General features: G+C 51.2%; 1 protein-coding gene across 12 annotated transcripts in view; it reads left to right on the top strand.

The window, feature by feature from the left end:
- Atp2b2 (ATPase plasma membrane Ca2+ transporting 2) overlaps window positions 1-19353 on the top strand; it is a 333232-nt gene that overhangs the window by 270760 nt on the left and 43119 nt on the right. For 8 of the 12 annotated variants that reach the window (XM_074044411.1, XM_074044412.1, XM_074044415.1 and 5 more), the window contains 6 exons: window positions 7116-7241; window positions 8917-8949; window positions 10042-10101; window positions 15089-15130; window positions 15883-16041; window positions 18216-18430. In XM_074044411.1, the coding sequence (XP_073900512.1) occupies window positions 7116-7241; window positions 8917-8949; window positions 10042-10101; window positions 15089-15130; window positions 15883-16041; window positions 18216-18430 (635 nt within the window). The remainder of the gene's footprint in view (window positions 1-7115; window positions 7242-8916; window positions 8950-10041; window positions 10102-15088; window positions 15131-15882; window positions 16042-18215; window positions 18431-19353) is intronic. The other 4 variants (XM_074044417.1, XM_074044421.1, XM_074044420.1 and 1 more) reach the window with 2 other exon arrangements.

The raw sequence follows: 19353 nt of genomic DNA, 5'->3' as shown, positions 1-19353 counted from the left end.
CAGATCCACAAAGGTGGCCTTGGATGCAGGATGAACTAGACGGATGAAAACAAAACTCTGTGGCAGTCAGTGCTGCCCACAGAAGCCAACTATGTGAGGGTGCAGACAGGCAGGGGACATGGCTGATCCCAGGCTCCTGGGGAGAAGTCTGCAACAGGGTGCAGTCAGAAGATAGAAAGGAAAGCAGGTGGAAAGAGAATAATTCAGGAACAGTCAGAACCTTCCTGGATCAAAAGGAGCTGCTTGTGAGTGAGTGAGTCAGTGACTGTGAGCAAATCTGACCACTGTGGGTGCCAAGTGACTGAGACACCACACACCCCCCCCCCTTACCTTGTACCTAACTGCAGACACACACAGAATTGTTTCCCTACACTCAGAGGGTGTTCTCTCCTCCCAGTCACTTTCTTTCTTCCTCTGTTTTCATTTAACTGCCACCTTTGGCTGGCCACCTCCTCCAAGAAGGCTTCCCAAACCACCACTGCCCTCCAATGGTCACCCCCTTTCTGCATAGGATACACCCACCAGCCTATACAATTTCTCATTGTGCTTGACCCATTTTGGCACAGCTTTGTAACAGTAATGGAGTTTCACACTGCACAAACCATCTCAAAGAACCAAATCCACCACGATCCCACAACCTGACAAGATCCAGCTAGTGTCAATTTTAGGGGCCCATCCATCCTTGGTCATGTGCAGACAGACACTGCCATGGTGGGCTTTGGCAGTGATGCTTTTGCCATGCAGGTCCACATAGTCAGAAATTCTGGGCCTAAGGTCAGCCCTGGGACTCCAGAGCAAGGAAGATGACACTGTGCAGATTGTAAAAAGAGCAGATCTTGCATGGCTAACAGGACCTGAACTCTGGAATGAACTCACTAGTGGCTTTGGGACATACTGTTTTCCTCCTATTAGCCTCAGTTTACCTGTGAGGCCAACAGGGGTGTGAGAATGGGGATATGATGGGGTGGAGACCCTGGCATGGTATCAGCAAAGGCAGTGGGGTTCCCTTCCCCATTCCTGGATAGAGCCTGGGCTCGGGGGTGAGGTAGAGCTGGGTTCCAATCCCACATCTTCTCCTCCTTGATCAGAGACCGTCGCCAATCCTTTCATCCTCTCCTGGCCTCTTTCCTTGTGTGTAACACGGTCTGGTCACCATCGTTTGTGAGGGCTTGTGGAGGTGAGGAACCGTCAGCAATATCCATTCACCTGTCTTCCTTCGTCTTGAATGCCACCCCGTGCTGCCTCACTGGGCAGGGACGTCAGGCTACACGGAGGGCAGAGGCAGAGCCTGAACCTCCCAGCCACACGCTCTTCCTGTAGCCCCCAAGCCTGAGCTCACCTCCAAGGACCATGTGGACCTGGTCATCCAGCAGTGTGGCCTGTGTGTCATGACCTCCACTGGGAATGACAACTAGACACCATTAGTATGAGGACGTAAGGGCTGGTGTCAGGAGGCCAGGTTGGAGTCTGTCTTCTTCTGGGGTCTCTGCCCCAGTGTCTGCTGCCCACCCCACAGAACAGAAGGTCAGACCAAGCACAGCACAAAACCTGCCCCTGTGCCACCGCCTAGGGAGCCTAGAAGGACCCCATGACTGCTGAGGCCCATCTGCCACCTGGCCCACACCCTCTCCATTACACTGCCCTGCCTCTTCCATGAGAGGCAGTGAGGCATAGCGGATAGCGCACAGGTTCAAGTCCTGGCTCCACTACTCACAGCTGTGTGATCCTGAGCTGTCACTCAACCTCTCTGAGCCCCAAGTGAGCAGACAGGCTGGGGCAGTGCTTGAACCAACGTGTACCTCACAGGCTGCTGTGAAGGAAATGCAGTGATACGTGTCTAGTGCGCAGCGAACAAACACTGTCACTGTGACTAAAGATGGTGCACTGAGGGAGGAGCCATAGCTGGCTGGGAATCCAACTGTCTTTGCTTGATGATTGTGCAGACGGCCCCTCCTTTTTTTACAGCCCCTCCCCACCAAAGGAGCCCGCAGAGAAGCCATGGCCTCCCTGCCCAGAGACAGGCCTGGAAAGCCCAACCCAAAAGATTAGGAGCCCTGGGGTCCAGCCTAACCATCCTAGACCCTCTGTGTAACCTCAGTCAGCCGCTTGCTCTCCCTGGGCTCAGAAGCTGATTTATAAAATGGGCTCCCCTCCCTGCACCCCAGCCTTACCACCAAGGGTTCAGCATACCTAACTTTCCAAAATTCCCAAGGTTCTGCCCCAGGACAGCCAACATGTGGGTCAGGCTCAGAGAGAGCCACTTCCTGCTGATTGGGATGAGTGTGAGTCGGAGGTGGATCTGAGCCAACTGGTAGAAGGTTCGGGGTCTCCCTCTGCTGCCAGGCCAAAAACTGAGGGGAGGGACTAGGGGTGCTGCTCAGTGGTAGAACAGAGTGCTTGATCTGAAGGAAGCCCTGGGTTCCATCCCCAGCACTGAAAAAAAGAAAACAAAAATTAAACAGGAGACCGGGACAGAGGCTCTGGAAGGGCAGACAGTCTGCTGGTGGGAGCCCCAGGAGCTGCCCCTCAGCCCCCGGCTCCACTGCCTCCAACTTGCACCCCTCCCACACCTGTCCCCCACCCAGGCCACTCCAGACAGCCCTGCTCCCTGCCCCTGAAGGCATAGGACAAAGCCTTCATCTCTTGGGACCCAGAACCTCATTTCTAAGAGCTGAAAACCCCAACCAGCTCTCTCCCACTTCACAAAGGACAAAACTGAGGGCCAGAAAGGAGAGGAGCGAGCCTAAGGCTACACAGCAAATCAGAATCAGACCCCAGACTAGTTCCCCATCCCAGGGCTCTCTGCCTATCCACCATGCTTGTGTATTCTGAGGGGCTACTTGGGGAGGTAGAGGAGTTGGTGACTATAGAGGTTTGGATCCAAAGGACATGCACAGTGAGGTCCTAGTGCAAGGGCCGTCACCCCAAAGGGCTCTCCCTGCTGCCTCTACCCAAAGGCCCCTTGGCCTTTCCTCTGAGAGACAGTCATTCGACCTTTGACTTATATGCCTGCTGTCCCACCATTAGAGCCTCAGCCCTCAGGCATCACCCTCTAGGAGGGGCTCTAGGAACTAGGCTGGTGGGGAATGGCCTGACTCATTCTGTCCCTCCTCTGGCAGGAGGAAGCCTGGGCTCCGGGGCCATGCTAGAGAACAGGGCCATGGCCCAGGGAGACATGGGGAGCAGAGAGCAAAGCTGTGTAAACGTGTCCCTTTGTAAGGCCACAGAGATGATTTATGGGAGGCGAGGGTTGTTATCCATTACACGTGCAGTGTGTCTCCACCATGGAAAGTACAAAACAGTAGATAGCAGGAGAAAAACGTGCTAGAGGTGGAACTACAAGCCAGACTCCACTGTGGAGGCCAAGACACCTGCACTTGACCCTATCCTTGAGGGAGGTCAGCCTTGGCACCCCAGGGAAAACTGAAGAGAGAGTTAAAGTCCCCCGTGAAATCAGGGAGGCCCTTATGGGGAGGAGGCTCATCCGGAGCCTTGAGGAGGAGGTAAGGGACAGGAGCTGAGGGTGGGGCATCCAGGTAGAATAAGCACAAAGGCAGAGGTGCTGGATGCAAATTGATGCTCTAAGGGAGAGGTCACATGGCAGGCGTCATTGGTCAAGGGCTGGAAGGCCAGCTGGGGTCTGATCCAAGATGCTGACTGAGTTGTTTGGACTTCAGGAGCCATCTAAACCTTGAGAGAGGCTGTCTGAGTTGGGGGACACTGGTCACAGCAGCACAGTGGGGAACAATCAGAGGGGGAGACCATGCCTCTAACCCCCCAACTTCCATTCAGCGCCTGGACCTGGACAACCACCTGGGCTCACCCAAGATTGGCCAGTGAGGTCACTTCCCTGGTTCTTCCTCCCTCCTCCTGCCTCTGGATGTGGCCAGAGCTGCCAGCTCCCTGCTGAGAGCAATGGGTGATTGGATTAGAAGGTGATTTGAGGCCGGCTTATCTTGTGTGGAAATTGGCCCCCTCATCTTTTTCCATCCCATCTATGCTAGGCAGGAGGAGAACAGCCTCCTTGTTGCCACCCGGGCCTAAAGACCAGTACTATCATTAGCCAGCCCACCTTTGTACTTGTGTGTTTGTGGCCAGGTGGTTAGGGCCTTGACCCTTGAGACAAAGTGGTGTGTGATCAAAATGATAGGCACAAGAGGGGCTCTGCCTCTTGGCAGTGGGGGTACCCCAGACAGACCACCTCTCCCCTCCCAACCTCAACTACTCCTGTATAAACTAAGGACTATGGGAGCATTAAGTGAAATAATTCCTTGTGGTGGGCAGCACGGTGCCAGACACACAGCAGGTGTTCTGCAGAAGCCAGCTCTGTGAGGTTACTTACTGCCTCTGCACTCTGAATGCAGCAACATGCATTGCTGTCACTCCCTGAAGAGTCTTCGGTGACCCCCTCACTCCCACATGACTTCAGTTTCCTCGTCTGTTAATGGTGACACTCAGCAACCCCTCCTCCAGCCCCCACACCAGCTGAGCCAGTGCCCAAGTGAGATTTGTCAAAATTTATAATGACCAAGTACCCATGATTGGGCCTCCTGGAGCTAAGGCCACACAACAAATCAGAATCAGACCCCAGATTATGTCCCCAACCCAAGACTCTATCTGGGCTTCTCAATCTGGAGTCAGTGTCTGTGCTCATTCTTTGGTTCCCACTGTTCCCTGCCCACCATCCTGCGCTGGGAATGGCCGCTGAGCTTGCCATCTGAGAATCTGGGCTCTGTGACAGCTTCATGCCCCTTTGTGAGAGTTCATGGCTGGATTTCCACACCCAAATGTAGACAGGCTGACATGCGCCTGCCTTCAAAGAACTCACTGGAGAGTGTCTGTATGTCTGTCTGCAGAGCACTTTAAGCTCCTGATACTCCCCCAGAGGCTGAGATGCTACCATGCCACACACACACTCACACACACCTCAAACTACCTCCGCAATGCTGGAAAGAAAGGGATGAGGAGAGAGAATCCCTTGGAAAAGGCAAGTGGACTCCTTGTTTAAGGAAAGCACTTTGGGTCCTGGTACAAAGCACATTGGCTCTTATTTCAGGTATAATTCTGATAGGTTTGCAGCGAAGGCTTCACACCTGAAGCAACAGGAAAAAAGCAAGAAGGCTGTTAGAGACAAGTTTCACTGAAAACAGGGAGAAGTGGCAATCTATCTTGAGGGGAAAGCAGGAGGAAAGTCTAAAAAGCAGAGCTACATTCAAGAAGCAAGTCACAGTGTCAGGGAGTCAGCATTGAGGAGAGTTTTCTACACAGCATGGTAAAAATGAGTCAGAGGAAAAATGGGTGCCCAGAGGGCTAAACTTCACTTACAAAGATTCTACACCCAAGCAGTCACTTGTGAGCCTAGGGGCCCTCCCTGGGCTACCCTTGTGCCTGGGCAGGTGACTCCCCATAGGCCAGGAGGGCTATGCATAATGACTATTTATATTTCTGTGTGTGACCAATTGGCCTATGAAACATGATAGCCTCATGGAGCAGACACGGCTGCAGTGCATCTTCCAGTACCAACTGGAGGGCAAAGGGCCCTGGTGCCATATTCTCTGCTGGCAGACTGAGTAGACATGGCTACCATCTGCTTTCCAGGCTGGGCCCAGCTGTCCAGTTCAGGAGGATTAAGTACACTCACACCATCAAGAAACCATCATCAGAACTTTTTCATCTTCCCAAAAATGACACTCTGTCCCATAAAACACTAACTTCCCTTTCCCTCCTCCCTCAGCCCCATGCTACCTGTCCCCCCATGAATGTGACTGCTCTGGGGACTTCACATGGGTAGAATCGTGATATTTTTAGTCCTTTTGTGACTGACTGATTTCACATAACATAGTCTCCTCAGGGCTCATCCATGTTTGTAGCACATGTCAGAATTTCTTTCCTCTTTAAGGCTGAGTAATACTCCATTGTGTATGTAGGCCACATTTTTCTGCCTTTGCATCTTATCCTCTCTGCCACAGACTCTCCTGTGGCTCCCCTCTTTGAGCCGCACAATAGAGGGGCCTGCTTTTAAGCAAAACAAGTCTCATCAAGCAAAATCTAACACATAAAACCCAAAGATAAATAAAAGAAGATCTGCTTCACCCTCAGAGCTTCCCTTTCCAGACCCTTGAAAGAATTCTAGGGCCTTTCCAAACCTAGTTTAAAAATTCTAAAACTCTAGGAAAGGGGTCCTTGTCCCTTTTTTCAGCATGGACACCCAACAAAGTCTAGTGACATTGTGTGCTACCCATACTCAGAATAAAGCTTTGAAATGCATAAATTAAAATAGAGTAGATCACTAAGGAGCCCAATTATATCGAAATAAAGTAGTAAAAAATATGTGAGGTGTAATTATGCATGTGCTTCTCAGTTAGTGCTAACACTAAACACTACACACTGAGACCTGAGAGGACATCCATAACCACTTTATTGTAGAATAGAGATGACCGTCAACAATGCCTGCAAGAGCTGAAAATTATATGACAATTTTTTATAACACATGTAGTAATGAGTGTGATGTCAGCAATAATAGGCACTAATAACACCGCTGGGATTTGTTGCTTACTGCATAATGGGGAGAAATTTTTAATCGCAGTTAAAGGTTTGTGAAAATAAATTTTATTTTCTCATCCAAGTTTACAGACTACCAAATTCTGTCCACAGATCTTTGGGAGGGACCCCAATTTAAGCAGTTCTGTCTAGGGCTTTGTTAGCATTTCTTTACTGGTTATAGAATTAAGCAGAATGAGGTCTGGCTCTAAATACTATCCATGAGAAAAAGAGAGAGTTCCTTGCTTGGCCTATAAGGGTGAGATAAGAAGGAGGGGGGAGGAGGGAGGAAGTGTAGGAGGCAGTGGGCTTGGAGCTATTTGGGCTTTGGAGCCTGGCAGTATTTCAGCCCCAGGCCCCTACCAGCACTGTCCTGAGGTGAAATCATTTTAAAAGGACCCACCACACACAGAGTGGGGACCTTAACCACACAGGCTCCAGCAGTTTTGGGTGCTAGAGACCCCACAGTCTCAGCAGACAAGGAATTAGGAGTAGACTGACCTTGCTTCTTCTGCTCCTTTGAGGAGGGGGCTCAAGCCATGCAATGGTAACTCAGCTTTTGTCCCCTTCCCCAGGGACCCATGTGATGGAGGGCTCAGGAAGGATGGTCGTGACTGCGGTGGGTGTGAACTCTCAGACTGGCATCATCTTTACCCTGCTGGGGGCTGGTGGTGAAGAGGAAGAGAAGAAAGACAAAAAAGGTAAGCCTACCCCTCTGCAGACCAGGAGAGGAGCTTTTAAGGCCACATTTTTTTGTTTATTCATTCACTCAACAATATAGTTATCAAATGCCTTCTATGTCCATACCCAATACCAATAGCCACTTCCCTCACCCTCCAGGGCCTGCTTGGGTCAGGTGGGCTCTTGTTTGTTTCATCTCCAGGGTCTTGTCCCAGTCTTTGTCTTGTCCAGTCGTGTCATGGAGGCCCTTCCTTCCCCTCTGGACTAGACCCAGAATGCTAAGCTTGTTATCAAGTCTTCAGACTCAAGCAGCAGAGACACCCAGCATGAGCTGACCTCACCATCACCCCAATATTGAGTACAAGTCCCCACTAAAACATGTGCCTTCCACCATTGTCAAGTCCACTGAGCAAAACTGAAAATCCACCTGGCATAGACTCATCCCAGTCATGGGCAGAAGAGATTCTGAGAATCATGGCTAAAGTATGGCTCCTCTAAATCCTTCTCTGATGCCCCTAAAGCTGCCACCTTGTCCATGTCCTGGTACTTAATAACTGGGCTCCCCTTGGTGTAGCAAGTAGCAGCCCATGATGAAAGTACCTCTCAGGTCAGAGGGAGGATGCTCACATGAGAAGCCAGGCCTATGACCCCACACTGCCAGCTCCTTACTTGACACCCATACTCAATCTCAGAGACAGCCCCTTTTTACATTGTAAGTCTTTTGTTTTCCCCAAGCTTCAGAGAAGATCTCTAGCACCCAAAACTGCTGGAGCCTGAGAGAAGGGAGCTAGCTGAGAAGGCAGATGGCCTCTGCATGGGGTCAGGACAACTCTGCTACCTTCTTCTCTCAGAGGCCACTCAGGGAGAAAGCCTAAGCCAGGTTGGATGATGACTTGTTCCTGAGGATAGAAGATGATCCATTTCTAGTGGATCCCCTAAGATTATAGCTATTCTCACCATCCCAAGAAGGAACAATAGAGCTGACCTTTTGTCTGGGAAATTAAGAGGCTGGAGAAAGCAAAGGGATACTGAGGTCGAAATAGAAGTGAGCGTTCTAGCCAGAGGTCTTAGAGGGTATCAGGATAGAGTCCATGCACCAAGTAAGGCTCTGCAGCCAGGGTGGCCTAGCTGGCTCAGAACACAGGCAGCAGGGCCGATCTGAGCAGTCCAGTAGGTTGCAGCAAGCCTGTATGCATTTCCTTGGCCCCACTAGGGCCTGGCTCAGGAGCAGGCACTCACAGAAGCTCCCACAGGCCAGACCTGTATCTGAAAATGCCAGGAAGAAGATAGGCCTCAACAACCCCAAAAGTTCAGTTCAGGGACCCTTGTTGGATGTGTACCATCAGGACAGGGTATGGGAAGAGTCAGCTTGGTGTAGGGAGAAGAGGTGGGGTTCCCAGGGGACATAGCAGAGGAAGCCTAGGAGGTTGCCTAGCCCTCAGGCCACTATACGCAGCTGTTAGGGCTGGGCCCTCTCTACCCTCTCTCCCCATATCTCAGCCAGGGATGTAGCTTAGAGCTGCCAACTGTATGTTCCAATTTCAGAATGACCCCGGTGTGTGTGTGTGTGTGTGTGTGTGTGTGTGTGTGTGGGTGTGTGTGTGTGTGGGTGTGTGTGTGTGTGGGTGGCTGTATGGTGTGCAGACAAGGATGTGAGCGCTTCTTCATTAACATGTCTCAAAAATCATCACACAGGTGTGAAGAAGGGGGATGGCCTTCAGCTACCAGGTACAGTAAGACACCCCTTAGGGCAGATGGGGCTTTTAGAAATAGCTGCAGCCTTTGGTCACTAGGTCCTGCCAGTATACCAGCAGCACACATCTGGAGGAGGCCACACATCTGCTGGAGGCCCTGTGCCACCCCAGGTGCCCCTCTATACTCTCATGTGATGCCAGCCTGGCAAAACAAGCCAAAGCCCCACTCTGTCCTCTTGCCCCTTCAATACTTCACCATGTTGGCCAAGGCCAAACGGCACCTTCACTGTCTGCCCACCACCCTTAAATCTGCACACAGGCATGCAATGCCTCTCTCACCACCATGGCACCCCTGTGCCCCACTAACACCCCACAGAGTCATCCCGCTCCCCTTTATCAGGCACACAGTGTGTCCACTCACCCATCAGCACCCCCACCCAATAGGATCTCTTCCTTCTCCTTCCCACAGAACCCTGCCCCAACCTCCAGAAAGAGCAACAGGGGTGAACTTGGCCATCTTTTGATTCTAATTTCTAAATTAAAATCTCTCTCCTTGTTGTTGTCTACAAAACTCAACACCCTTGAAGCCACCTTTTCAACGGTGGGATATCTCATGTGGGGTTACCAAAGCAACCTTTGGTGTGCTGCTTAGAGGAGGATGCAGCAATGAGCCTGAGTTGAAGGCCTGATCTGAGGTCACTGACATTGATAGCTCTCCCACCAGGACACCCCAGTACACATTGCTGGCAGTCACAGTGAATGCTTCTGTCACCAAGCATTTTGAATTAACTCCTGGCCATAGGCCCTCTGGCCCATGGGCCGCTAGACCCTGTCATCCAGTATGGGGCCTGTTTGACTCACTGGGCCAGCAGGACCCAGGCATCACCACAGAAAAGTGCCATCCCACCTGACCACCTGACCATGCTCCATGCTTTACTTCAAAGACCCTCCATGTCTGAGTCCCTACCTAACCCCGCGGCATCTTCACAGGAATTTCACCCCAAAATTTGAGTATCCTTTTTGTTTTTAAGAGTAGTCGTGTGGCTTCCCAGCAGTGGGTTCATGTCTTTGTCATCGTTGTTTTCTCCATTGTGACGCTGCATTTTCCATCCCTCCCACCCCACAGCGGCAGACGGTGCAGCAGCTTCAAATGCTGCAGATAGCGCAAATGCCAGCCTAGTCAATGGTACGTCTCCGATGGCAAGCTCTCTCGGTCTGGGTTCCTGGGCATCTTTCCTCCACCCCAACTTGGTGCTTTCTCTCCCTGTTCTGGGCCACATAGACCTCGGACGTGCATGGGCCACCCTGGGACACTCACCTCCCACATGGGTCAGACGCTTAAGAGCAGAGCCACGGCTGGCAAGCGAAATCAACTCCGTGCCTGCCACCAAAAAGGTGCTGGTCCAGTTGGGCTCTAGACCTCCCCAGGGAAACCCAAAGTGACACATGACTTTGGCTTCATTTAGATCCCCAAGAAGCAGTGTCCTACCTGGCGTGGCTCTCTCCTAAGTGCATTCCTGGCCCTGGCTTTGGGAAGATGGCCTGGGGTCAGGACCTGAGATGAAGCTGGGTCTGGGTCTCTGGCAAAAGCTCCTGGCCTCCACTTGGATTTCCTGGAGGCAGGGAGATCCAGGCCCTGGTTCAGCTCCTTGGCCCTGCCCATAGCATGGCTGAGCCACTGGTTGACAGTTCTTCTTCTCTCTGATAGAGTGAATGGGCAGCGGGCTTGCTTGGGCTCGGGCCTAGTCTGTATCTCAGATGTGGACTGTGCTGTTGCCTGTGCTAGAGCGTGTGGGTCTCTGCATTCTTAATACCTCTGGAGTGGGAGTGGCTGCCTGTGTCCCCAGGTCTTCATCTTACTCTCCTTACTCATGGGCAGGGAAGAATTAAGTTCATTTGTCTCTGAACCCTTTGCCTTCCATCCTCAGATAAGTCTTCTGAGACTCAAATCCCACCTCTGTCTCCAAATTAGGTAACATTATGGTCACCAGGCTGATCCTGGACTGCTGAGAGCCATTAGGGTTCAGCCATGGAAACATTGCCCCAGAGAAGCCAAGGGAAGGGACAGAAGGCTTTTTTTCATTGTCACTGCATTTCGGGCACTGGGCTATGGGTTTCTCATTCATTCTATCATCTCTCCTGCAAGTATGCAGTCTCTTGTCCCACCCCTATCCTCCCATCCCCCACCCAGACCTCTGACCAAGTCACATGCCTTCACAGTGACCGAGGATGGAGGCACCACTAGACGTCAGGGCTAGACAAGGCGCCTTCTACACGCAGAAGCTCATTCCATATGTGTCTATTTCAGGCCCAGGAGGAGGAAGGACAGCTGGGGCTGTGGGAGGTGTCATGTGGCTGGGAAGGGTGACTGAGAGGTGACAGAGAGAACTGACATAGGTAAACCCTCGGCTAGTGGAGAAGGAACCAGGAAATGGCACCCACTTCTCCCAGGAGAGGAGTGTGCAGATGACATCTGTGCTGGCCAGTTCCAGAAAAAAAGGGTAGTTTCACCTTCAAACTGCAGTCAGGAAGCCCCAGCACCTTGAGAAAAACCTCAGGAAAGATGAGCAACTTTCATTCCTTGACAGTCTACCTTATGCCAGGCACTGGTGCAAATATTTCATGTTCTCCCTCCCATCTAATACTCGACAGTCCCCAACACGGGTTTTATCGTCGCTACTCTAAAGATGAAGAGAAGAGTAAGGCTCAAGGAGATCAGGCACTAGCCCAAGGGCACAGAGCTAGAAAGTAGCAGAACTGGTATTTGAACCCAGAACCCAACTCTGGATGTCTCCAAAGTGTGTGCTGCTTGTCCTGAACCAGGATTCCCCAGTGAAGTGCATTTCATAAGTTTCACAAGGAAGTGAAGAGCTGTCTCCCCCCTCAAAGAAAAAGATCTTTTTTGGAGGGATTACACCTGTAATTTCAGCACTCAGCGTTGGAGGCAGGAATATTGAGAGTTCAAGGCCAGCCCTAGGTTCCATCCCCAGCCGTGAAAGAAAAATAAAAAAAGATGTTCAAGACCATTGGACTGAATGGGTTCCTTCCTTGTTACAGAACTTGTCCGGGCCTTGAAGATGCTGGTGTGTAGGGAGCTACAGACTCATCTAAAAGTTTTCCCAGGCTGATCTGACAGAAAGACCTTGCCCAAATGAATCCTGTGGGATTGGTGTGCCCTGTAGTATTCTTTGGGAAACAGTGCTCTAAGCCATTGCTATTGAAAATGTGATCAGAGGACCACCCAAAGCCTGAAACTCACCTGGGAGACTGTCAGAAGTGCAGACTCTCTGATTTTAACCACCCGTCAGGCTCCAGGAGAGAGCACTATAATTTCGCCTCTTTCTTCTGCACCAAATCCTGATGACTTAGATATAGGAAAAAAAGCTTGTGTGGCAGTGGTCCCCCAGCTCTGCTCCCTGAAGATGCTCCGTGAAAGAGGGGTGTGTTCCACTCATCTTGGAGACATCACCATTGTCATTATTATTTTATTATTTTCTTTTACATTTATTAATGCATCATTTATAATCATAGTGATAATCACAATCAATGGTATCACACCATGAGCCTTGCAGGTGTTTGTCATAAGCATCACCTTAGTTGACAATGCATAGAGTACAAAAGGGGGTCACAGGGAGGAGAAGCAACAGCTCCTGGTCCTCTAGCTGGTGCTGTCTCCCAAAGCTTGTTTCTCAGGTCACCTCTCCTGAATCCTTCAAGTCTAGCCCCTCACACCCACATCCCTTGTGATACTCAGAGAGAATGGAACCATCTGGAACAGCCGCATCTGAAATCAGATGCAGTCCCCCATCCTGGACCCCATTCCACATCCCCAGGCTCCTGAAACACAGCCCATTCTCCAGATCCCACGTGGGGCAACAGCTGGCCATCCCACAACAGTGTAGGGTCAGGCAGGCACCTATTTGGCTAAAAGCCCCAAATAAGTCCCTTGCCTCTGACAAACCAGGCCATCTGAGCCAAAGCACTCCCAGAACATCGTTCCCTTCCTCCAACATATGCATTAGTGATTTTTTTTCTGGCCACGTGATCATGATGGCAATAAAAGAGGAAATTACTAGCTGGGTGTAATGGGTGCACACACCAGCTAGCACATCTGATATGTGCTAGCAATATGCAATGCAAATAAAGGTCCTTTGAGCCTTCCAGATGAGACAATTGAAACCAGTCCTCTGGTGCCTCTTAGCCTAGTTAGTGAAATTATTTCAATAAATAAAAATAATTTCCTTCATTGCTGTTTGCACTAGAAAGTTTTCTCTCTGTTGTTTTTTAATACAGCAACAAGGGCCTTTCTTATTAAGCCCCAGGCAGGCCACTGACCCTTTGCTGTAGGGGCAGTGGACACAGCACTTGGACAGAAAATACCAAGCTGGGGTCCAGGAAAGCCACTTCTCCCCTGAGTCACCCAAAAAGTGGGGATAGTGACAAAAAACAAGCTCATCATGCAACTGCAGGGTTATTTTGAAAATTCCTCTTAAATACAGGTTGCCTTGGAACTTCCCTTGGTCTCAGTTTTCTTGTCTGTGAAATGACAATGTTGACAATCCTTCCTGCCCAGTCTTGCAGGGGCTGATGAGGGATGATACTTGCAAACATGCTTTTAAACCTCCCAGGGCTGAGCCGTGAAAGTGGTCATGAGGAGGGTAACTCCCGGTACTCTGGGAGAGAAATGTCTCTGTCCTGCTGAACAAAGTGGAAGCAGGCTGGGAGAGGTAAACCATGTAGCTCATTTGAATCAAGCAGGGGCTCTCCCTGCAGCACCACCTTGACTCCCTGTGCTGGGCTCAGAGGAACTTCAGGAAAAGAGACAGCAGAGTGGAAACATGCATGCTCCCACATTCCTGCTGAGATCCAGGAGGCCACCACCCTCTCAGAGCCTCAGCTCCTGAAGCTGTCCCTTCACTGGAGGGGATGTGGTGAGGATTCGATGAAATCATGGAGTTATGTGAGATGGGCACCTTGTGGGCTTGGCAACAAATGTCCACGGGCAGCCAACCTTCTCAGACCCCTCCTGAGGTGCTGAGTTGGCAGGTCCAACTCCCGATGAGCAGCGTGAGCCTGGCAGACAGGAGGGCACAGGTGAAGGCAGATGGCAGGCTCCTGTGCTGGCCTCCCAAGCAGCTGTGAGCGCAGTGTAGGAGGAAGAGGGAACAGATTCAGCCCTTCCCCTGTACGAGGCATCATTAAACCCTGGTATGGAAGGGGTACCCAGAGGAGCCCCTGGCTACTGTGACCTGAGCTGCAGCTCAGGTTAAGGTTAAGACTCCTTAACTATGATCAGTAGCTTCCCCCTGGAACCAGAACACTTCAGTAGGTCCTCAGACACACGCCAGGTCACTTAGAGACCACCCTAGGGACCCCTTGCTCACTCTCAGGATTTTGTCAGGGGGTCATCCATGCTATGGCCTTTCACCCTTCAGAGACACAAGTAGAAAATGGGATCATCCCTGCTGGAGCCAGAAACAAAGGGCACACCTTGCACACATTGACCCCTGTGCCTTCTCCCAGTCTCTCTCTCTCTCTTTCTCTCTCTCTCTCTCTCTCTCTCTCTCTCCCCTTCTCTCTCTCTCTCTCTCTCTCTCTCCCCCCCTCCTGTTCTCTTGTTTGCACATTTTCTTTCATGGGAAAATAAAAAGGATGTAGCTGAAAAATTATCCCTTTCCCTCCTCTCAGCCCCCAAAACACAGCAGCTAAATAGCCGTAAAGGCCCAGTTTGGGGTCTGGGATTCTCCTGTTTCCTACCAGCAACTCTGCTTCCTTTCATCCTCAAATATGGCCTCATTTAATCTGTAAAATGTTCAGGGCCAAAATTATCCCAACAGAAACCCTCTCTCCTGAGCCCCCTAGAGAATCAAGAACCTGGACTAGAGGTGTGGGCCAAGCAGTAGAGTGCCTGCTTTGCAAGTGCAAAGCCCTGAGTTCAACCCCAGTCTCACCAAAAAGAAGAAAAGAGAGAGAGAGAGAATCAAGAGCCACTCAGACTGACAGCTCTAACGTGGCAATCAGGCTGGCCCTTACTCTGGGGCCTCCTCAGTGTCCCCAAATAGCCCCACCCTTCCTCCATCTGTGATGTGGATGTCTGTGGTCTGTTGCGTCTTCGTGATGACCGACCTGTGCTGTCTGTTCTCTGTTGTCTGTTAAAATTCTTTGTCGTGTAGGTAAAATGCAGGATGGCAATGTGGACAGCAGCCAGAGCAAAGGTAACCCTCTACATTGACCGGCTTTTGTGGTCCCTGCGGCCCGTCCCTGATCAGGGCAAGTCAACCATAGGCAGGGACATCCACACCTACAGGGGTCTGGCATCTTTGGGGCAATAGCTGATTCTCGTGACGCTGGGTCAAATTAAGAGGTGTCACTGTTGAGGAGAGGGGCCACTCCAGGACCAGTGCCGAGCCTTGGAGCTCTGCTGGCCATTCAACAGAAGTTAGGATGCTGGCTCTTTGAGACCCTTACAGATGGAGGTAAAGGATTAGCCAGTCTCTGTCTAAAAGGGCTCAAGCTCTCCTTCAGTCCCATGCCAAAAATTCTATACTGGCTGGGAATGGGAACTTGGCACCTGTGCCCAAAGTTACACTCTTACCTGTTAAGCCTCACCCTTTGTCCCTTCTGTCTCCTGGCTCCTTAACATCCCAACAGCCTGGCCCTGAGAGCCCACTGGGGAAGCTCACACACACACACTCCTTTCTTGTCTGAATGTAGAAAAGGCCATTCAGGGTAGGGTCTGTGGGCTTGGTCACCCCAAGGTGACCCAGATCCCAGGCAGTGGGTGCTATTGGGAACCAGACTCCAGCTGGATGGGTCACGTCCCACCCCAGCTTCTGTGCCAGCCATGCAGGGACCCAGGTAGGGTGTCAGCACCTCCCCTGGGCAGGTAGGGTGGGAACCAGCGTCCCCACCTGCGAGCTGACCTGCATGTGTCTGTGTGCACACGTGCGTGCTCTGCCCGCTGCAGCCAAACAGCAGGATGGGGCAGCCGCCATGGAGATGCAGCCCCTAAAGAGTGCCGAGGGAGGCGATGCAGATGACAAGAAGAAAGCCAACATGCACAAGAAGGAGAAGTCGGTGCTGCAGGGCAAGCTCACCAAGCTGGCTGTTCAGATTGGCAAGGCGGGTGAGTGTGCTGCAGGTGGGGTTGGTGGGGGTGGAGTTCAGAGCATGCAGTGGGACCCCATCTGAGCCCTACCCCAAGCTGGCCTCCATCATCACATCTGCAAAGGGAGCATCTGCTCTGCCACAGCAACCAGATTGAGTCCTGTATACAGTAGCCACTCAGTGGCACTTAATAAGGGAAAGAGTAAAGTGAAAAGCCTGGGCTCTGGGAGAAAACTACCTATGTTCTAGTTCAGCTATGGCTGTGAGGACTTAGGTGAGTAACTTCCGTGAGCTCTGAGCCTCTGTCTCCTCATCTGTTGATAGCGACAATGGTGTCCTACCTCTCAGGTTGCTGTGAAGATTAGAGGAGACTGTGTACAGAGCACTTAGATTTGGGATGGAGAGTGACTGCAGAAGGGGCAGATCTTGCAGGACCTGGAGTTCTAGGCAGCATGGGCTTCATCCTGAGGATAGTAGAAGTCATGGAAGAGGTTTGGAGAGGAAGGCCAGGATGGATTTGAGCTTTATAATGACAACTGTGGCCACAGTGCAGAGGAAAGACTGAAGAAGGTGGGCAGGGCCAGAAGCTCAGGAAGAAGCCCTGGTCTGATCCCCAGTAAAACAATCTGTGCTTCCCAACTAAGATAGTAGCTACAAGTGGTGGCTGGTGACAGCTCCCTAGCCCAGGAGGCTGAGCCCAGCTGCAAGGTGAGCCGAGACCCTCGAGCGTGGCCTTGGCTTCCCCTCTTGTGTAAGGCCTCCCCAGCTGGCTGCTCACCCCTCAGAGGCTGTCTCCCGACTCTAATTATAGACGCCACAGCATAGGGAAGGAGGCAAATTATAGGCTTGGCTGTCTATATTTAAACTTGGGGGCCTGGTGACAGCTCCCGGCTGCTGGGAGCTTGGCTTCCCGCCCCTACAACTGTCAGACAGGGAGAGAACTGGGTCTGAGGCTCTGCAGCTGGAGGTGGAGGGGTGGGGCAATGAGCCCAGGGATTTCCTCCATTCCCACCATTGCTGTCACAGGCAGAAGGCTCACAGGAACATGGCACAGGGAGGCAGGGAGCTAGATGGTGACAATAGCCCTGTGGCCTTCAAAGTCCTCACTCTGTCCTTTCCCACCTCTCCCTGCCAAGAATGGAGTTCACAGTCAAATATTCTTACGTTCATGGCCCACCTCTGCCTCCCTCATAGACTGAACTCTGGAAAGCAGAGCTGAGGCGGGGGTGGGGGTGAATGGAGGGATGCTGCTCTAGGGGTGAGGGCTGCACATCTGGGACAGAAAAACCAGATGCTGCTGAGATTTTCCAAGAATTCCTAGTCTCTGCTTGATCCCTTGAGACCTCGGCACCGTGAGCCACACAGCAAGTCCTGTCCACCTTGCGGCAGGTGGCTGGGCTTTGGAACCCCCACTGCCAGCCACTAGACACTGACCATCAGCTTGGGGTAGGGAGAGGGACATTCACAGGCCCTTTTGACAGGAACACCCATCGCCCCTGCACTGGCCTCTTCTGGCAGAGGCTACTCAGGCACCTGAGGTGGGGGATGAGCTGCAGACCTGGTAAAAGAGACCAACCCCAGGGGCCTGAGCAGTTTCAGTGTCTTTCTGTCCTGTGACTGCCCCTGTCTGAGTCTCATTTTCCTCATCCAAGAAGTCTTCCTGGCCATTCTGGCCAAAGCAGCCACTCCCTGCTACCTTCTGTCCCCTTCTACCATATTGTCCTGGCATTTTTCTGCACAGCATTCATCCAGTGTCTGAAATGATCTTGCTTTTGTCTATCGGGTTCACGTCTGCCTCCCCCTCTAGAATATCAGGTCCCCAAGGGTGAGGTCTCTGTCTTTGTTACTGCCATGTCCCTATTTCCTAGACTAGAAATTACCTTGAGCCTGGCATATCATAGGCACTGGGAAGGTATTTGTCAAATGACTGAGTCTCACATCTCTGTGTGAAGTCTCTATGCAGACAGTTCTCCCATTTCAGGAGAGCCCGCTGAGTGGGCACTTTGCATGCATTACTGCATCTGGGCTTTGCAAAACCACATGAAGGAAGCCTGAGTCCCCACTGTACAGAGGAGGAGACTGAGACTCACTGAGGATCAAGGACATGCTCAGGGTGAAAAAACAAGGTGCTAAGAGGTGAACGAGGGTCCGCCTGGCTCTGGAACGCTCTGAGCAGATGTCCCCATGTTGCAGGCCTGGTGATGTCGGCCATCACAGTGATCATCCTGGTGCTCTACTTCACCGTGGACACCTTTGTGGTCAACAAGAAACCGTGGCTGCCTGAGTGCACCCCTGTCTACGTGCAGTACTTTGTCAAGTTCTTCATCATTGGCGTGACAGTGCTGGTAGTCGCCGTGCCCGAGGGACTTCCTCTGGCTGTCACCATCTCGCTGGCCTACTCAGTGAAGGTGAGAAGGGAGAAGAGCAGGACCAGTTGGCTCTTAGGAACCAGTGCCAAGATTGGGGTACCAGCAAAAAAAGCTCATGGATGCACCAGGAGCTGGAGAGAGGATGCATGCAGGTCTCCAAAACTCACACACCTTTGGAAGCCTGGGGCAGAGGGTCCTCATTATTCAGCCCAGTCAAGGATGCCACTCGGGGTTGACAGATTTCACAGTTTTTTTTTTTTTCAAAAGAAGCCAGAAATCTGGACTTAATGTAAACTCTCCAAATTGTTATTAACAATCTACTCAATTTTTTAAAATAAGTCCAGGTATGGGTGGCTCACACCTGTAACCCCAGCTACTTTGGAGGCAGAGATCAGGACGATCATGGTTTGAGGCCAACCCCAGCAAAAAGCTAATGTTACCCCATCTCAACCAATAAGTTAGCATGGATATTCACTCCTATCATCCCAGCTACATGGGAGGTATTAATAGGAGGATTATGGTCCAGGTTGGCCGGAGCAAGAACACAAGACACTATCTGAAAAATAACTAAAATAAAAAGGGTCAGTGGCAAGGTTCAACTGGTAAAACACCTGCCTAGCAGCATGAGGCCCTGAGTTCAAACCCAGTACCACCAAAATAACTAAATAAATAAAAATTAAATAGGGCTGGGGTGTAGTTTAGTGGTAGAGCACTTGCCTAGCATTCTTGAGGCCCAGTGTTCAATCCCCAGCACCACAGAAATATAAAATAAAAATGCAGATATCAATGTGCAGATTAAAACCCATTCTATCCCACCAAATCTCAGCAAAAACCTGGGATTTGCAGTTACAGGCCCATTGATACCTACAGTATTTGTACAACCTATCTCAGAGGCCACTCCTTAAAGTATGAAAACAAAAGGAGTCTGATTTTATGGAATCCCCTCCCTTCTGATATGGGCT

This window comes from Castor canadensis, chromosome 10 (assembly GCF_047511655.1).
Source record: "Castor canadensis chromosome 10, mCasCan1.hap1v2, whole genome shotgun sequence".
In the NCBI taxonomy this organism is placed as follows: domain Eukaryota; kingdom Metazoa; phylum Chordata; class Mammalia; order Rodentia; family Castoridae; genus Castor; species Castor canadensis.
Note: the sequence above shows the minus strand (reverse complement) of the source record. Positions and strands in the feature narration are given on the sequence as shown.